Source organism: Podarcis pityusensis, assembly GCF_964106645.2.
Source record: "Podarcis pityusensis genome assembly, chromosome: 4".
Lineage (NCBI taxonomy): Eukaryota > Metazoa > Chordata > Lepidosauria > Squamata > Lacertidae > Podarcis > Podarcis pityusensis.
Window position 1 is genome coordinate 75876514 of NC_138027.1, and position 20791 is coordinate 75897304.

General features: G+C 42.4%; 1 protein-coding gene across 2 annotated transcripts in view; it reads right to left on the reverse strand.

Annotated features, from left to right (window-relative positions):
• TBC1D8 (TBC1 domain family member 8) overlaps positions 1-18694 on the reverse strand; it is a 50150-nt gene extending 31456 nt beyond the window's left edge. The window contains exons 1-2 of one of the 2 annotated variants that reach the window (XM_081002967.1): positions 18489-18694; positions 1239-1394 (exon numbers count right to left, since the gene is read on the reverse strand). In XM_081002967.1, the coding sequence (XP_080859093.1) occupies positions 1239-1394; positions 18489-18615 (283 nt within the window). In that variant the 5' untranslated portion in view covers positions 18616-18694. The remainder of the gene's footprint in view (positions 1-1238; positions 1395-18488) is intronic. The other variant, XM_081002968.1, reaches the window with a different exon arrangement.
• Between the last annotated feature and the right edge of the window lie 2097 nt (positions 18695-20791).

Sequence of the window (20791 nt, forward strand, 5' to 3'; positions counted from 1 at the left end):
GTTGAGCGTTTTCAGGTTATGCTCCGTGGCGAACCGGAAGTAACGGAACACTTTACTTCTGGGTTTCGCCACTCGCGCATGCGCTCAAAATGATGTCACAAGCATGCGCGGAAGCTGCGAATTGTGACCCGCGCACGCACAGACATGGGGTGCGTTCGCTTCAGGATGTGAACGGGCTCCAGAACAGATACCGTTCGCATCCAGAGGTACCACTGTAATGAGAAATAACAAGAATGGGTTGTATCCCATGCTGTTGATTCACTTGCACAACAGATTTTCATTTGTACAATGAACTTTCCCCTGCAGCCCGCTATGCACCCTCAAAATCTGCTCCAGAGCATTGGGGGACCCTACAGAGTAGCTTCTGTGGGTGCACAGGGACAGAATAGGGAGAGGGGCAAATGGAACTAACTCCATGTGTACAGTGTAAGATGCAACCCAATGCCTTCTGAGCGTATGTTACTTGTGTCAAACTTAAAACTGCTACTCTGAAAACCAAGTAGCCCAGGCTTAGGCAAACTTTGCCCTCCAGATGTTTTGGGACTACAATTCCCATCATCCCTGACCACTGGTTCTGTTAGCTAGGGATCATGGGAGTTGTAGTCCCAAAACACCTGGAGGGCTGAGTTTGCCTATGCCTGATGTAGCCCTTTCTGCTTGGATCTGATTAGCCTTCAAGAAGTACCAATGACTTATGGACATAACGGGATTTCCAGAATACTTTCAATGCCAGAGATAATCCATTTTACAATAATAACACTCATTCAGAAAATATATAAAGCATGATACACTAAAGCAGCCAATTTACTATAGAAGCCCCATGTAATGCATCTGTTGCTAGGCTGTACCATTTCAGAATGTAGGGAGGGTCTGAATGTTTAAATACTATCAACATAAACTATCCCCTGCCCATGTATAGAAACTTACCATATCAGGGTGAAGATTATAAAGCCTCCCCCCACCCCTTTAACTGTTTCAGCAGTTCCCAGGATACAGAAATGTGCGTGCTCCAGTATGAAAAGCCACACCGCTTCCCACAACTGAAAGCTTTGGGCACTTCTAATGTTGTGTCAACAAGCATTTATATTACCCGTACATGGAAGTTACAAATTATATGTTGTTTGTTAAATAAGCACTTATACACACTGCTGTGTTATTAATTTGAGTTACCTTCAGCTTCTTTTACATGCAAACCACAGCATGCTCAGACTTTATTTTTTGTCTGGTATGCAACTCACCAATGGCTATGGCCCAGTAAACTTCTGATCCATTCAATAACTCACCACAAGCTATGGCAGAGTAAATAGGTGATCCTGGAACTTGAAGCAAAATTCGAAATGGAGCAACACGGGCATTAGAATCGAGCACAGCATCCAAAGCACCTACCAAACGACCTAAACAATTATACAAAGGAGAGGAAAACATGTTTTAAAAACAGAATATTCATTATCAATCTAACCTTTTAAAATGAAAATTGCATACTGCTCCTTCAAAATTGACTGACCTAAGAGAAATATGGGCAGAAAGAGTAATAAAAGAAAGCAAAACAAAAAAAACCAGGTGTACTAAGTTTACAAGGTAACATCTGATTTAAAAATTTGATCAAAGTTTGATAAATTCTGAAATTCAAAGTACTCTTTAGTCAGAACACTTAAACCTTGATTATTATTTTTTTTAAAATAGTTCTCATTGAAGATAACAATTGGCTCTTGAGATGCATTAGTTCCAAGACATCACTACTGGCCTATTAAACTACTGTCAAGTCTGAAATGCCAATTCTCTCTATATGTCCAGGACTGAGTCTCATTGCCATATGCGCACACTAGGTATTTTTGTTGGGATTCAGACGTGCTAGTCAACACACCTGATGCTTACAAGCCATTGTACTGATCCCCACTGGCTCACACAGCAAACCAAAGTATCTCATCATGAGCAGAACAGCGGAATGTTTCAAACTCCCATGTGACATGTTGCCTCCGCCCAAGTCCACCCACTGAGACTATGCCTTATGCTTCTGGTTTGATAGTAAACCACCAGACAGGTCTTTAATTTCAGTGGGAATTACTTTCAAGCAAATGTCTGGAAGACTACAACCAGAGATGTGACAAAAATGACAAATCATATCAAAACACCTGTACTAGCATGGGATGGGGAACAAAACCTACCTCACTGCAGAATGCACATATACTTAAACTCAGCTAAAAGGATGAACTGTGGCTTTATTTTATTTTTTTATTACAATAATTAGAAACCAGTTAATTGTCAAAAGTAGTATTCTTTGCACCCCTCAAAGCACTATAGCATCCTGTTGTAGGAATCAAATGCCAGGCAGGCAGCCGCTGTCAATCAACATGCAGCACAGGCATAAGTTGTATCAGTACCTCAGCCTACATGATCTTAAAACTTGGACACAAGGATGCAGGCTTGACAAGTATCAAAACTGAATTCATCATGGAAAGTCACACATCTACCTACACTTCTCTTTTTTTATTGCATTTAATTCCTCTTCCTCCTACTGAATGACTGGACTCAGCAGCCAGTTCCTCGTTTTATTTTATTGGCACTTCCCCAAAACCTTTCACCACATTAAATCTATGGTGTAAAGAATCATGTGGACAGGACAGTAATAATATATTTTGCTGGAAGCTGCCCAGAGATGGGCAGGGTGTTATAATAACAATAACAACAACAACAACAAGAAGAATAATGATGTCAGAAAAAATAATTTCTGAATTGGCCCTTTACCCCCAAAATTGTGCTTGTTTTTGTAGGACATGCAGCACAATCATATACATGTATACTCAGAGGTAAGTCAGAGTCCAGGGAGGCATACTCCCAAATACGTATGCATACGATTGCAGTCTTATGGTTGCAACTAACGAAGCATTCAAAGAAGGACAACTTCCTCCCTACTGTAGCCCTCAGAAGGGGCCTGTAAAGTGAGACAGAAAGAAGGGCTGGATAATTTCCCTTGCCTGATCATCACTGCAGAAGCACTACAACGGATAATGCACTTCATACATTTACAGCCCAATCCTACACAATACCCGTTTACTGAGAAGCCCTACGGGAGTGTTTCTCAAAGACTGGGCTTGGGACCAGCAGTGGGCCACTTTCAGGTGGGCAACAGTGCCACAAACCACCCACTCCCTGCTCATTTCCTCACCCCATTTGCTGGCCGTGCCATAATCTTCTGGTTGGATTGACTGCCCACATGCTGAATAAAAGTGGCCGAAAGACAAGAGAAGCTCGGTTGGAGGGAAAAGAGCCAAATCAGATGCTGAAGGAAATTAGATAGAGGCTAACAACAATGTGGGAATAGAAAGGAAGGATAGAAGAAAGAAAGCTGTTATGGTGGAGTAAAGGTAAAGGGACCCCTGACCATTAGGTCCAGTTGTGGGGTTGCCCAAGGGAGCCGGCGTACAGCTTCCGGGTCATGTGGCCAGCATGACTAAGCCGCTTCTGGTGAACCAGAGCAGTGCACGGAAACGCCGTTTACCTTCCCACCAGAGCGGTACCTATTTATCTACTTGCACTTTGACGTGCTTTGAACTGCTAGGTTGGCAGGAGCAGGGACCGAGCAACGGGAGCTCATCCCATCGTGGGGATTCGAACCGCCGACCTTCTGATCGGCAAGTCCTAGGTTCTGTGGTTTAACCCACAGCGCTACCCACGTCCCTATGGTGGAGTAAGAGACTGTAAAAAGAATGATTTTGTTTTGAGGTATGTATATGAAACAAATTAAGTATGAAAGGTTAAGGGGAGAAGAAGTGACAGGAGATGAGTAAAAATACTTTAAGTGGCATGTGGGCAGAGGGAAAATATAAAATTAAACGCCTTTTTCACTTAAAGTCTCTGGATTTTCAAATTCTGCCTAAAATGGAGAGGTTGAATCATGATACCTACACAACCAATGTCTGTGCTTTGCCTGAAGAAAACTGAACTATGAAATTCTATCCCCTTGCCACAAGGAAATTGCAGTTGTTAAGGAGAGATTAGATATCAGTGATGCCAGCAATTGCCAGCTGATCAGGAAAAACTCAGCTTCCATCCACCACCATTTTGTTATTGGCACCACCCCAGCCTTCTACTTCATGAATTTGTCTAATCCTTTTTTTAAAGCCATCTAAGTTGGTGGCCATCACTACTTCTTGTGTAAGAGAATTACATACTTAAACTGTGTGCTGTGTTAAAGTCTTGTTCCTGGTCAGTCACCACCAGTTCAGACCCCATGAACATATATGCGAAATTTAGATATATATTTTTGCCCCCCAACTGCAATATTTTATACTTGTTTACACTGAGTTGCATTTGCCATTTTAATGCCCATTCACAATCCCTTTTTAAAAATCACCCATAGCATTTTGATCACATCAGCAAACTTGGCTACCTCACTGCTCACCCCTTTACAGTCTAAACCATTTAGGAACAAGTTAAAAAGCAATGGTCCCAATACCTATCCTTGGGGACTCCGCCTTCAACATTCCTCCATTTGGAGAACTGGCCATTTATTCTGGCTCTCTGCTTCCTTTTTTCTTAAAAGTAAAGGGACCCCATACCATTAGGTCCAGTCGCGGACGACTCTGGGGTTGCGGCACTCATCTCGCCTTACTGGCTGAGGGAGCCGGCGTTTCCGGGTCATGTGACCAGCATGACTAAGCTGCTTCTGGCAAACCAGAGCAGTGCACGGAAATACCGTTTACCTTCCTGCAGGAGTGGTATTTATCTACTTGCACTTTGATGTGCTTTCAAACTGCTAGGTTGGCAAGAGCTGGGACTGAGCAACGGGAGCTCACCCCTTCTGATCGGCAAGCCCTAAGCTCTCTGGTTTAACCCACAGCGCCACCCACGTTTTCTTTTTTCTTAACCAGTTACTAATCCACAAGAGGACCTCTCCCCTTTTCCCATGCCTGCTAAAGCTTACTCAGGAGAGTTACTCAAGTACAATGAGACATATTCACAACTAACTGCACATAGGATTTGTCTTGTTTCATTAAACTGAACTTTAAAGTTCGTACTGGCTTGGAGTCTAAAAGGCAACAGAAAATCTAGAAATATCAGTCTCACACCATTTTACACAAGACACCTGGTCGATGTATTGTGATGTTTAAAGTATTGCCAAACCACCAAGGATTTGCACACCTTAGTAACAATGTTGGGAAATATCTATTTGGTTACTCCATCTGCACAATTCCAGTAATGTCTTTCCAGTTACTCAGCAGCAGCAGCTCTGGGACTTCACATGTACCTGTTGAAAATACTTGATCTACTTCATTGTCCTCATTTACATCTGGAATATTAATGGAAATTGAAAATACAAGAAATCCTCTAAAGCAAGACAGACACAAGTTTTTCTCCTTAGATATCCTGTATTTCCAAACCTTTAAAAAATACTAATATTTGAAGCAGCAACATCTGTACACATTTTGCACTATCGAAGTCCTGCAAACCATACTGTGTGTGCCCATTAAGTATCTATACATAAACGTGCAGGCAAGAGAAGGCTATTTACAGACCTTGCAACCGCACAGCCAGTCCCTGCTTTACAAGGAGCTGCATGTAATCTGATATGCTACATAACTGCCTGATTAGGTCTGCTTACATTTTTTTAGCTTCTGTGCTAGAAAGCTGTGGCTGCAAGCAGAGGGTGGGGAGCAGACATGCAGCCAAAGGGACTACAGAAAAGACTTTACAACCTGGAAAAAGGAGACAATGCGCGTACTTTTGTAAACCAAGAAAATCTTTAATTTTTTGTTTTTTGTTTTGAGAGACTAAAGAACAGCTGAAGAAATCTTTGAAGTTTGAGCTGATGCAATAAAGAGACTGAGCTACCAATAAGGAAGTCCCAAGTTCAATTTGTGCTTCTGTTCCCTTAGCTGGCCTCGGGCAGGTTACTGTCTCACACCCTCCGCCCCCTATTTGCCATATGGGGGATAATAATACTTATTAGACTTCCAGGGTTATTGCAAGGCAAGGATTGTAGATAGATAATGTAGTTTTCAAATATTCAAATTGCCAAGCTTTATTATTTCTACTTCAGCCACACACTCCGCTGATCAGGGAAAGGTCTTATGTGTGTCTGTTTTAGTAACATGATTCTTCAGCTATGTGAAGCAGCAGGGACTTCAAAGACATTGAAACACCATTTGCCTTTATTCCCCTAAACACGATCTTCTAAGAATTCAGCCATTAAAGTTCTAGTGGAAAATATGGCTTTAACGTATCTCTTCTGAGGAAAAAAAGTGACGAGAACACTTGACATTTTATTTGAAAAAATTCTGGCAGGGTAATGATATTAGTCTATTTCAAATAACAAAAAACTGCCCAGACTGCTACATTAACTATTTTACATTCAATTTAATCTCAGTTACATAAACACGCACTCCAGTGAAGGGATACAGATTGTGATAATCATATTAGTTGGATAAGATGTCATTAATTTTTTATTCACCTTTCAAAATACTAGATTCTGCAGTTTGAAAAGTATCTTTACTCATATTTCTTATCCTATGTAGATAGAAAGTATCATAGGACCATTATAGTTCATAAATATATTTATAGTTCATAAATATGACAATCACACATTTTTGTATAATTAACTGCATATATGAACATAGTATAAAATATACGGTACTTGAGATTTTAAAGTTCCCAAACCCAAACGAAGCTTCCAGGCCTCCAGTAATTAAACTGTCCTCTTCAAACAGCTACCCCACCTCATGTTAGCTAACCACATTTAATCCACAAAACCTTACTTTGTCAAATTCTCCATAGGCAGTATCAAGTATGCTTTACTATTTTAATGCCAGAATTATTTTAAAGGAAAAGCAGCTCAAATTGTGTGGTTTCTCTATATAAAGGAGATAATTAACAAACCTTCTTTCTTCCCCTGTGGACAACACCTACCTACCTTTGAACCACGGTCAAGGTAACTGCAGCACTCACATATTCTTAAATTTTGACATGGTGCTCACTTTAGCCAGGGTTTCAACATACTCATGATAAAGCAGTCATGAGGACATTTTATCTTGAGTAGCAGAGAGGTATTTCAACATTGCCATTCAACTCACTTTAGCAAGGTACTGTATTTTTCGCCCTATAGGACATACTTTTCCCCCTCCAAAAATGAAGGGGAAATGTGTGTGCGTCCTATGGGGCGAATCCATGCTTTCGTTGAAGCCTGTAGAGCGAGAGGAGTCGGTGCGCACCGACCCCTCTCGCTCTCCAGGCTTCAGGAAGCTATCCGCAAGCCTTGGGAGCCCGCGGGAGTTCCCGCCGAGCTCCCTAGGCTTGCGGATAGCAGCCTGCACCCCGAAGCCCGGGGCGTGCTGAGCAGCACGCCTCGGGCTTCGGGCAGATATCCGCAATCCTGGGGAGCCCGCAGGAGTTCCCGCTGGGCTCCCCAGGCTTGCGGATAGCAGCCTGTTCTGGGGGCTGGGGAAGCTCGGGCTTCCCCCACCCCAGCCCCATGCCTGGGGGGGGGGAAATAATTTTTTTCCCCTTTATTTCCCCCCCCAAAAAACTAGGTGCGCCCTATTGGCCGGTGCGCCCTATAGGGCGAAAAATACGGTACTTGTTTTTGAAAAAGAACAATTTAGTGCTTGGATTATAGGGGGCAAGGTAGGGGAATCGTTAATAAATCTCACAAACCTCCCTCTGACTCACGGTGGTTAAAACTTAAAACATCCACCCAATAGCCTTTTGAAAATAGCAGCTAAAGACAACAAATTAAACACCCACCTGGTAGCCAAAGGGGATCAAGAATCCAATGCAGGTAAATGAGTGAGCTGGTGAAAGAGAAACAGATCACTTCATTTCATCTGCCAATTCAGTTGGCTTCTTTGGCAATGGCAGAGGAAGAAAAGCCCCTTCCCTTTGTAACCAACACAGAAATGCAGTGAGCTTGTGAAGGAGAATGGATCTCTCATCCCAGTCCTCTTGGGAAAAGGCAATGGAAAAAAAATCAGCCCACCAACCAGCGGCGGCTAAGAGGGCTTTTCCTCCTCTGCAGCCAGTATGGAAATGGGCTGAGAGCCTCTTGGCATGCTAACAAATTTCTTTTGGAGGATAGTAAATTTGTGGCAGGGGACGTGGGTGGCGCTGTGGGTTAAACCACTGTGTCGCTTGGGCTTGCCAATCGAAAGGTCGGTGGTTCGAATCCCTGCAAGGGGGTGAGCTCCTGTTGTTCGGTCCCAGCTCCTGCCAACCCAGCAGTTCGAAAGCACGAAGTGCAAGTAGATAAATAGGTAAACAGCGTTTCTGTGCGCTGCTCTGGTTTCGCCAGAAGCAGCTTAGTCATGCTGACCACATGACCTGGAAAAACTGTCTGCGGAAGCGGACAAACACCAGCTCCCTCGGCCTGTAAAGCGAGATGAGTACCGCAACCCCAGAGTAGTTCATGACTGGACTTAATTGTCAGGGGTCCCTTTACCCTTTCTTTTGTGGGCTTAATTACAAGAGGGGATATCCCAAAGGAAGGGATACTTCTGTCATCAGTGCACTGGCACAGTTGATACATGTGTGACAAACTGATTATATTATTGCTCACCATAAGCAAATTGCATGTTCAATCCAATAGCAAGCAGTCTCAACCCCAAGCAGTGGTGAGAACCAGTGGTGGTACAGTAGTTAAGAGTGTCGGATTAGGACTTGGGAGACCAGGGTTCAATTCCCCACTCGGCCATGAAGCTCACTGGGTGAACTTGAGCCAGCCATTGCCTCTCAGCCTAACCTACCTCACAGGACGGTTGTGAAGATTAAATGAAGAGCGAGGGAACTGTGAAAGACACCTTGAGCTCCGTGGAGAAAAGGGTGGGATATAAATGCAACAAATAATTAAAATAAGTAACCTGAATGGCAGTCCGACTCTGATCTCAGCTTCAACTAGAAGACATCTGAATAGTTTATAGAAAAGATATCACAAAATTATAGAACTGTAGAGTTGGAAGGGACCTCAAGGGTCATCTAGTCACCCTCTGCAATGCAGGAATTTTGGCTAAAGCATCCATGACAGATGGCCATCCAACCTCTACTTAAAACCCTCCAAGGAAGGAGAGCCCACAACTTCCCAAGGGAGACCATTCCACTATCAAACAGCTCTTACTGTCAGAAAACGCTTCCTGATGTTTAGTCAGAATCTCCTTTTCTTGTAACTTGAAGTCATTGGTCCGAATCCTACCCTCCAGACCAAGAGAAAACAAGCTTGTTCCGTCTCCCATGTGACGGCCCTTGAGATATTAGAAGATGGCTAGCATATCTCCTATCAGTCTCCTCTTTTCCAGGCTAAACCAATATCCTGCTATTGGTTTCGTAATAACTGTATTTGTGCGTTCCTCGCTCTACCTTGGCATATCCATGCATTTTGAAAGCATGTTCATTTTTTAAATGATATTAAAGATAAGCAACTATATGAAAGTCATAACTGAGAGAGAAAAATGAGAGCAACTAAAGAGGTTTCACGGTTACAAAATCTTGCAGTCTTCGGGGCCCCGTCTTTCCAATGCCACACAGTGAATTCCGAAAACCTGTTTAACCAGTTTCCTTAGTCTTTACCTTACAAAAGACAATACCCTGAAGAGCCTGGACCAAGGGGTGTGTGTTGGGGGGTGGGGAACAACTATGACAAAAGTTTTAATAGGATCTAGGACTTACAGATGTTTTTAAAGTCCTCACAACACTTTTTCTAAGGACCAATAATAGCACTGTTTTCAATTTAAGTTTATGTTGTCATACTTGGATCTCTTCAGGTAAAAAGCTGAAGACAGAAGTTATAGCCCCAATATTTCCAGGCTAAATGTGAAAAAGGTCCCATATGTAGAGAATCACAGCTAATAATAATAATAATATTTTATTCATATCCCACCCATCTGGCTGGGTTTCCCCAGCCACTCTGGGCGGCTCCCAACAGAGGACTAAAAACAGAAAAAAAATCAAACATTAAAAACTTCCCTAAACAGGGCTGCCTTTAGATGTCTTCTAAAAGTCAGATAGTTGTTTATTTCCTTGACATCTGATGGGAGGGTGGGCGGGCTCCACTACCGAGGCCTTTCTGTGGATAAAAGGAGGGAGGGAGTGAAAAAAACCCAAATGCCAGGATTTTTTTAAAAGCATACCTCACTTTTTAGATGTGTCAGCTTTTACAAGTGTATAGGATATGAAGCATTAGGGTAAGACTTCCACATTTAAAAAACAACTTAGGTCCAAATTAGGTGAACCACAAATTGCTTGTTCAATGTATTCCGTGGAAGAAGCTATGCAAGGCAACCTGAGAGCCCAGCACATTCCAAGGCAGAAGAAGACTGGCTTTGTCACTATGGTATAACTAAGCATCTCTGAGCACCTACATGACAACAACAGGGCACTCCCAAGGGAGATGCACCTCTTTCATAAAAAAGAAGTAATAGTCACTACCTCCGTGATCTCCCTGGCTTTGAAACCAAAGTCATAGCTACAGAATTTCTTTAGAGTAGCAAAGTATCACTCCAAATCTGCTGGTCTCTCCCAGCAACTCATCCTGGTTATTATTCCTATTCCCAAATTGGATAAACCTGCAATGGAAACTACCCAGATTTTTCAAAACACTTAGTAACTTCCAAAGTTCTAATTTAATTATTTTGTTAGTGCCAAGATAAAGTGTGAGAGAAATGATAAGGCGGAAATAAAATTAAAAACAGGCCTATATTGCTTCTGAATTTAGTTTCAGTAATTCACCATGTACAATAGATATAGTATAGACATTTCACCAATACTTCCTTCAGTGCAAGCCCTGTGGTAGAGAAGTATCTGGGTTGAGAAGGGAAAAAGAGGATCCCATAAAGGAGGTGGTGGTTCATGGGAAGCATTGCTGAGAAAATATTTATAGTAGAGTATGCAAAACTTGTGGCTTTTTCTACTAGTCTCACTACATGTAAACTAAAACCAACAAAAATTACATGAGAAATTTTGGTATCCTTCTGAATAGTTATCTGTGTTTCTTACTGCTGCCTTGGCTGATGACAAAGTATTATAACTTGCACCCCAGCTATACTTCATAAGTTATCAACTTCAGGTGGAGGTGTGAAGGAAAACAGGCGATCCTATTACTGTAAGTATTAACTCTTAAGATGTTACAGTTAAAGATACAAATCAAAGAGTGATTAAGGAAATTTTTCTCATCTCTGAATTCCAGTAACAGACAGGTTTAGAATTAACATTTTGAAAAGCCATGAATGTTCCAAAGTTATTTGTAAGCATAGTTTTCTGTGATGAAAGGAAAATATTATAAAGCTTTTGAAAAGGGTCATTGATAAGAAAATTAGGACCGTATTGAAATATTTTAATCAATTTCTACCAATAGTATCACATTGTCCTCCCTTGTATAATAACTTCATAAAAATAGTAATAAGTTGTAACTAAGTTTTTGATGTTTTAAAACACAAAGAAAACAGAACAATAGTCTTTAATAATGCTACTTTATTTTTAATAGCTACAAATCACTGTAGCACCAACTTGGAAAAGACATAATTACATAATATAATTTGGGAAAGGGTAAGGAGAGGAAAAAATAAAGCACAAGCACTAAGAAAAGGAAACCACCATGGAAGGCAACTCTCAAGGAAGAACAAAATGACTCTATCAAAATCAAGATAATAAAAAAGCCCAACACTTTTCAATATAATGTTACCTGGGAGCAACAAGATCTGACATTCCAAAATAAGGATAAAATCCTTTCTAAAAGCAATACCTCCCAAATAACCTTCTCTGAAGGAAAGATATAAGATACCTCTACTCCCAAGGAAGATTTTATTGAAATGTATTGGATTTTTAAAATAATGTTGATTCTGGTAGAATAACATTTCCTATCTAGCTGCAGCTTATTTGAGGCTTGTCTCTTTTTTGTGATAACTAGGTGCACAAACCTTAAAGTCAAGAACTGGGATTTAAGTCAATTTATACACACTAACTTCACATGGACTAACTAACATGTTGATCAGCATCAGAGAATCAAGGCTGCTTCTAGACTGGTGGCTCCTAGCTCTACTCACTATCAAATTATTGCTCTTCCACTATAAGCTGCAAGTGGAACTGCAGTTTACTTTCCAAGCTGGCATCACACCTAACCCGTGTGACAGGTACTTCATCACCCTAATTTTTAAATCAGTATTTTAATTAGACCTAAAATACTTTTATGCCTATTTCATTTTATGAAAGAAAGGTATATACCACCATAATGGTGATGAACTTCTCATCTTTCCTCCCATGTGTTCCCCTGAAAGCAGTAGCTCTGTCTGGAATTCTCCAATTTTGCTTATTCTCATCTCACAACACCTTTTAATGTGTTTGGTATCAAAATACCTTTCCTTTGCTGGCAGCAATATTGCTTCCAACAGCACAATCCTACACATATCTACTTGGAAATGTGCACCATTGGGTTCAATGGAGTTTATATCATATTATAAAATTGCAGCCTAATTGTTCTGGATGCAGAGAAATGTCCCTAAGGATCTTATTTCTGCCGGGGGCAGGGCGGAATGACTTCTTATGCTTCTTATCTAGACTTGAGATTTAATTAGACAGAACAATTGTTTGAGAGTGGACTAGACCATTTGTCAAATTCTTCTCTTTAAAACGAAATTTAAAAATTCCTTCCAGTAGCACCTTAGAGACCAACTAAGTTTGTTATTGGTATGAGCTTTCGTGTGCATGCACACTTCAGATACTTCTTCAGACAGAGAGAGAGAGAGAGACAGACAGACAGACAGAGAGATGCAAAGGACAAAGTTCTTTGACCTTTAATAGCTTTGTAGAAGGTATTTTGGTAGGTGTGGCTTTTTACAACTGCATAACAGGCTCAACCAGCAAAAAAACCCTCCTTTTGTGCTACTATTAAAAACATAGAAGCCCCATCTTCTTTTACATATAGTCACCCTAAAAAGATGTGAAAAACCAGGCATATGGTAAAAAAGTGAAGTGGAATTAAATGTGGGTCTTGGATCTGAGAAGTTGAAGACTATAAGGCTAAATTACTATTTATAATCAACAGTTTGAGTGTGGAGAATCTTGACATTTTGTAATGATCAGTATTAGATTTTATCTGTGGAACTGTTTCCATTGCTAAGGACATGCCTATGATAATAAAAAAGGAAATAAACTCCCTAAAGGATCAGTTGAAATAAAAGGCACATGCTATAAATAGACATTTTTACACAAGAAAAGTTTATAAACCTAAATAAAACTAGAAACATTAGCCATTAAGGAAGTTTAGGAAGACTACCAAAGGATTCGGGCTGAATTACTAAATCACCATGTTATTCTGAACGTAAACTTATGGAGAGATCAGGTGACAAGATCCCCCCCCCCCGAGACTGCAAAACTAATGAGTACATAAACAAAATTTAAAACGGGGGGGGGGGGGGCTTTCATTATTTATTTATGGCTGGGATTCATGTTAACCTTTTATTGATTTCTAGTGCTGATGATTAAAAATAATGTTTTTGTTCTATTTATCTATATCCTCACAGTCAAATTTAGATTTAAGCAGCACAAGTGGAACGTACTTCTGAGTAAATACACATAATTGTGCTGCTAATCACTCAAACTTCTGTATAAAGAAAGAATGCCATTAAATTAATATTATGTACTCTTTTCCACAGTGAACGCCAAAGATGGAAAATATTTTTGTTCTAGAACACTACCATTGTTTTGTTCATTTGACTCTTATTTTGAGAGTGTTTTCTTTCTGGGACAGAAAACAAATGGAGAATAAAAGGGCAATTTGATAAGACAAAGCTAAAACCCACTTGGACTGCCTAACGCAAACCATATAGTAGCTTCCATAAAAACCCCAAAAAGTATGATCTACAAAAGCAACTTTATTTTTCAACTTCACACCCTTAGGCTCAGTGGCACAGTCATAACGTTTGTCAGTTATTAAGATACTTCAGTCATTGGTCGGGGCCTAACTCTAGCAGCTGAGAGACTATTTTTAGATCTGAAAATTAATCTCTCTTAACACAGCAATTAAAAGGGGCAAATGGAAAAGAGAGAACAAACAACCAATTCTATGTATATTCCGTGGGAGAGCAAAAGAACGTGGTGAAATACGGAGACCAGTAAAAACCTCCCAGACAGGTTAAGCAAAGGCATAGCTTTGAAAGTTGAGATACTGGGAGCACTGGTAGTTAAAAGTTCAATAGTAAAGTTCAACAAGTCAAAAAGGTCCACATCAAGTCTGACTCATGCATGCCTTAAGAGACTTCTAATGTCAAACACCATTTCATCAAAAATGTGTCTCAAAATTCTACAAATGTGCTATGCTTTACCCATTTCAATGAATGTAGACTGTTGTTTCTTGTTTCTACATTACGTTTCCCTTCTTTCTACTTTTCATTTCATCACTAACACAGCAAGTAAACCCAATATAATGATATCAAAACCACAGAGTGCCGTATACTTTTTATTATGAAACACATATACATCATGTTGAGTGCCTCTGGAAAACCAGGTTTGATGCTTAAATTCTAACAACTCAAAATTAAGGGCTCGAGTCAAACAAAGATAAAAACTGTTAAGCACAACACATTTCAGACCAAACCTAAGTAACGGATTGGAGACTCTCATCATCCCTGAACATTAGCCAAGCCAGCTGATGTTGATGAAAGCTGGGCCCAAAAACACCTGAAAGGGCCAAAGCTTCCCCAACCCCAATTTAAGTACACCCAACCATCCTAATATGCACACTATTCTTGTTGGTTTTTTATGGTATATAAAAGCAAGGGAAAGGAGTAGGAGATCTGGAGCTCCTAGGCTGCCTCCTTATAACACCAGTGGGAGAAAATAGTGGTGGTAGGGATGGTATTTTGGCCTTTTCTTTAGGGGAGGGGGAAGAGTAATGAGAGGATTTGTTGGAAAAGGAAATACAGCATTTAGCTCTGGGAAGGAAATAGATTTAGAGTGGAATCTGGCCAACCAGATGTCTCTGGAAGCTCACAAGTAAGAGCAGGCAAAGGAACTTCCCTTTTGATCGTCTCTAGTATTCAGATGTATACTGCCTTTGGAGAGAGATTCCATTTAGCTATCACAGGTAATAAGCATTATTTTCCAAGAATCTCTCATTCATTTTGTAAAGCCTTCTTAGTTTGTGGACACTGCCATACCCTGAGGCAGTGAATTCCATCAGTTCAATTATGTGGAGTGCAGCTTAATTTCATGTATCTGATGGAGCAGATTGTGGTCCAGGAGCAATTCAGAGCATGGCACTGCAGTAAATGTTGGGTTGGGAGTGGGTACAGAACATTATGTTTAGGGGTTTGGTAATCAGACCCCAACTATGGGCGGTATTTAACTAAGTTTCATTCAGAATAGATATATTGAAATCCATGGACTTAATTGAGTCAGGTTCATTAATTTCAATGGATCCACTCCGAGTAAAAATTAGTTGAATGCCACCCTATCTTCTGTAGTCAGTTTATGCTTAAGAGGCTTGTCTCTCAGGCTTGACTGCTTGCCTTCTGTAAGTGTGTTGTTTTGTTAGTCTGAACAGCAAATGTGAGGTCAAAGGTACAGCCAATGGCATTTAGGGCCCAGACAGTATCTTCTATTCTATTTTGTGGCCTTAGGTAAGGCACTTGCTTTCATCTTGTTCAACATTCTAGACTGACTCAGACCACTGGCGCATCTATTTTGGTATTATCTACCTCCCAGACTGTGATTCGTGGACCACCAGTGGTCTGCAGCATATCCATATTGATTTCTACATTTTTATTGTTTCTTTTTAAATATTGTGTTTTATCGCATTACAATTTGAGTTCTATGGAAAGTCAATGTCAATGCAATAAATTACAAAATGCAAGATATAAAAGCAGCAATAAAAATACTATTTAAAATCATCTAGTGCAGAACATTACAACTGCTGCAACAGACAGAAAAATCATCAAGTGGTCCACTGAGACCATCAGCAATTTTCAAGAGGTCTCTGGGAGGAAAATAATAGAATCCTAGAATAGTAGAGTTGGAAAAGTGTGGAAACCACTAGTCTATGCCAATAGTCTTCAATATTTTCAGACCTGGCACTCACCTTTAACCCAAACATGCATTTGGAGCCCATTTCTCAATTTTTTTTACCATGTATCTGTATGCTGGAAGTGCTGTATTGCAGCCCATTTGAGATCAGACTGCAACCCAGTAGTGCACCCTAACCCACCAAGTGGACACCAATAGTCTGACTGGCAGCGGCTCTCTGGGGTTCAGATAGGGCTCATTCCCCAATTCTACCCTGGAGATGCTGGGGACTGAAGCTGCAACTTTCTGCATGCAAAGCAGATACTCTACCACTGAGCTATAGGCCCAGACGTTGTAGGACAGATTGGACTTCTAGCATCCCCACATTTTGAAAGCACTAACTTACCCTGCTGCATGTTCAGTGTGATTATTATTAACAACTGTTGCTTAAAAAAAATAACAAAATGATCTGCACTGCTTATTATTACAAGTACAGTGGTACCTCGGTTTAAGAACAACCCTGTTTACGAACTATTCGGTTTACAAACTCCGCAAAACTGGAGGTAGTGTCCTGGTTTGTGAACTTTACCTTGGTCTAAGAATTGAATCCGAACGGTGGAAGGGCACTGGCGGTGGGAGGTCTCGTTAAAGAAAGTGCGCCTTGGTTTAAGAACAGTTTCGGTTTAAGAACGGACTTCTGGAACAGATTAAGTTCGTAAACTGAGGTACTACTGTACTCAAATGTGAAGAAAGTCCCAGAAGCGTAATTGCTTGGTCTCCTGAAAAAGTTGTACTGGCACTTCAAGGTTAGAAATACTTATCTTGCCTGATTGCTACACAGGCATTCTGTACTGGAATTGTGCCTGTAGTTACCCAATAGTGGAAAATCTAAGGGACTTTCAGAAGGAAAGCCAGTAGGCCATTATCTTCCAAAGCACCAATATATTAACAGAAATGTCAACATAATTAAACATGCCAGCAGAGTTTATAATATTAGCCTACATAATTGTACAGCAGAAATGTACTGCTGAATGAATTCACCAGAAGTTTTATGAGTGTCTTACAATGCAATCCAGTATTTGTCTGCTCAGAAGTAAGTTCCGTTGGGATAAAGGGAACTTACTATTCACTTGAAAATGGACAGGACTGCAGCCCTACTGTTTATCAACACCTGTGGCCCTCCAAATTCTGTTGGACTTGCAACTCTCATCAAGCCCTAGGCAACTCTGCCTAGGTCAGGGACGACAGGAGATGTAGACCCACAATGTCTAGTTGAGTCTAGAGGGTCACGGCTTCCCCATCCCTGATTTACACACTCAAGGTGCTTATTCTAAGCAATAATTAAGACTTTTGGGGCACTCATTTCACTCTCCAACTTACGATTCCCCTCCCTTTCCCAAATAATCTGTCCCATATGGAAAAATGTCCTTCATATTTTGTTTTTACTACAGTATTTGTCTTTTCTATTATGCCACCATTAAATTAGCTCAAATAAAACAATGCTTATTAGCTTATTTATGGACATCATTGTGTTCTAAATACCAAATGAAGCACTGCTTTAAAACCTTATACACAATATATACAGCGCTGCCCATGCTGTTCCATATGGAGAGTCCTAAATGCAGAGCTCTTTTCAAAATGTCACGTATTTTTGTTTCAAGCCGCAGTCTGTCTTAAATATAGCCTTCCACTGCCTTCTTATTCTACATATCTTATCTTGGCAAACTGGTAAAATCCAGCATCTCATGGGCTCAGGCTAAGCTCTTCCACGTTTTCCCTCTCTATCGGATTTCCTTCTTTCTCCCCCATTAACAACAGCTGCCGCAGGCACCTGAACAAAAAACTCGAGTTGAATCCCACTCTGAAAACAATGGAGTTGTTCAGAGGACAGAAACCTTTTATCATACGCCAAGAGGCTTAGCAAAAAAACAAAATAAGGGCAAGGGGAGCTTCTATCTGCACGCAGGTTACAGCTCCTTCCTCTACTCCACAGTGACTTTTTCCAACTATAAGGTGTGGGGAAAAGTGACTATTTGCAATCCACAGCCGGGGAGGGGGGGCAGAGGTAAGAATTCAGGTTGTCCCTGAACAAAGAGCCTGGTTTCTCCCCCCGCCCCACGTCCATCTCCTTCCCCCCACCTCAGGGTGCAGGGCAGCAGCAAAAGCTCCTCCACCCAGTCCATCAAGGTAGGGGGTGCCCCCTCACACTAGGGGAGTTACTTCCTCCTCTTCCTCAGTCCCGACCAAGGAGTCAAAAGACGACAGAAGTATAAAAGAAAAGCAACAAAGAGAGAGAGTGAGTCCCCACTTTCGGGGACGTCTGGAGAGGGATCCTCCTGGAGGCTAATAATAATATCGCGGCCACGACAGACCCACTCCTTTCCCCCCGGAGGGGTTGGGAAGGCGAAGGGCGGCTCGCACTTCCACGCCTGCCGACCTGTAGACGAGCTTTCCCGGCGGGGGTCGCGGCCCGCTTCCAGCCCCGGCCAAGCCCCTCTCCCGCCGTTTACCGGTGAAGCGCCCGCCGCCGCCTCCGTGGCCCCGCCGCCGCTGCAGCACGAAGTAGCCGCTGCTCTTCTGCGTGACCCACAGCTTCAGGGCGTTTTTCAGCAGCACCTCCTCGGGCTTCAGCCACATCTTGACGCCGGCCAAGCCCCTCCGCCGCCAGGGGTCACATCGCCCGCTCCGCCGCCGCCGCCGCGGGACCCCGCCGCCCGTCCACTCGCCGTCGCCGGCGGCAAGGCGAAGGGGGCGCCCTCCGCCAACGCCCGCCCCGCGGGGAGGAGCTCGGCGCTGGGCCCGAGAGCCTGCTCCTCCTCCCGGGGGAGCGGCTGCTGCTGCTGCTGCTGCGGTTGCCTGAAGCGAAGGGCGCCCTCGTCCTCCTCCTGCCGCCTCAGAGGAGTTTCTCCTCAGAAACGAGAGAGGGAGAAGAAACCTGGCCTGGCCTTTCCAGGACGGGTGGGGGAAATGGGAGCGGGAGGAGCCGAAAGAGGAAATCCCCTGCCTGGTTTCCACACACCGCCCGGCCTTGGCTGCTTCGTCCCGGCCGACCTAGAGCAGGCGCGCCCTGCAGTAGCTGAGGGAAAGAGGAGGCAACGCCGCCGCCGATGGCGGGGACGTTTTCCTGGCGTATTGGACTAATTGCCTCCTTAAATCCCAGAGGCGTGGAGGTTGAAACGCCCACGGGGCAAGAGCACGTGCAGAATGCGCGCTTACTGGGTGGGTTATGTTGGGCGTGCGTGTAACTAGGGCACTGCTTCCAAGGCAGGGAGAGAAGAGGGTAGGTGGCTTTCAAACCTTGGCACACCTCTTTCTTCCTTTTTTTTTGGAAAAGAGCCCGTGGGAATGGGACTTCTGCGAGAATGCTGAGACGACAAATCCATCGAGGGAATTTTGAGAAGTTACTTTAAACGCACCTTTTGTGAATGTAAACTATTGTGAATGTAAAGCTTCTTTCTGCCAGCCGGAATGTTTATTTGACGTTTTAAATGGCTCTCTTCCGTTTTCTAACATTCCCAAATAGCTAGAGGGAGGCTCCGGTATGGTTTTACTTTAATGTGCAAAGATGCGCATTATATCTACCACACTCATGAAAAGAGAACCGTGATGATCCATCACAACCATGGGAAAGGGAAGAACTGCATGGTGTGAAACATGTCCAATGCCCATGGGGTTCAGCAATGGTCCATCAGGACCTTTTTCTGAGGCTTGTTCATTAGGAAGAACCAGAATCGCCACAGAGCAATATGCCCCCATCCTATCTCAGCCGGGTGGCTCAGAAGGACTTCATAGTTGATCATTATGAAAGCTGTTGAGAAGTCAAGCAAAACTGTCCAGGACAAGGGTTACCAGTGCAGAGTGTGTGGCACTACTTTGCCCACAGAATACTTCCCTGGCACTCACAGGGTCCCCTTCTCCTGCTGAAATCTAGTTTGAAAGATGCATTCTGTTGCAACCAATAAAATTGGATGTGGTGTCTGCTTGGTTGTAGTACGTCTGTGGTTTGACTTACTGTATTTCTCAGGTTTGCACAGAGAGTTCTGGAGTTGGAAGAGACCTCAAGGATCATTTGTCCAACCCCCTGCAATGCTCCCACAAGCCAGAAGAAGCTGACATTTGCCCCCTACCCTAGAGTGACCAAGGTTGCCTCCGTCCTAAAACTGAGTTGGAAATGGATCTAGATAATCAGTATTATCCAAAAAATACCTGGCACTGGACCACCACACACTTAAGCACCTTGCCCCGAAACCACATGAAATGACATGGTAACAATCCAGAACTCCAGGATCTAAAGAAGGCTTATTTGACAAAGCTCTTCCCATACATACCTTCCTTTAAGGTAGCAAGTCTCATAGTCATCATCTAAACTTTTCTGTTCTGTCTTTCATTAAACATCCCATTGTGGTTTACAACAATATTGAACAAACTCAATTAAGCACATTAAGCAATAAATACAACAAGCAACTGCCAGAAAAATCACGAGAAGCTAGGTTGGTAATGATCAGCAAATGCTTGGGCAAACAGCTGTATTTAAGAAAGCACCAAAAATGCATCACAACTGGCTTTTATTGTAGAGGGGAGCTTATTCTGAGTGCCACAACAAAATAGGCCTTTACCATGGAGGGCTTCTGTGAGATGGACTGTGCCACAGACAGAAGGGCATCATCTGAGCAGATTGATTACTGCACCTTCTTTCAAGGAAGCATTCTCTTTGCAACCCAACCAGTCACTCTGATTCTGGCAGCTACTGTAATTAACAAAAGGAGCAAGCCTTAGGCTGCACATCTAAAAGGTATCCATAGTAACAGAACAA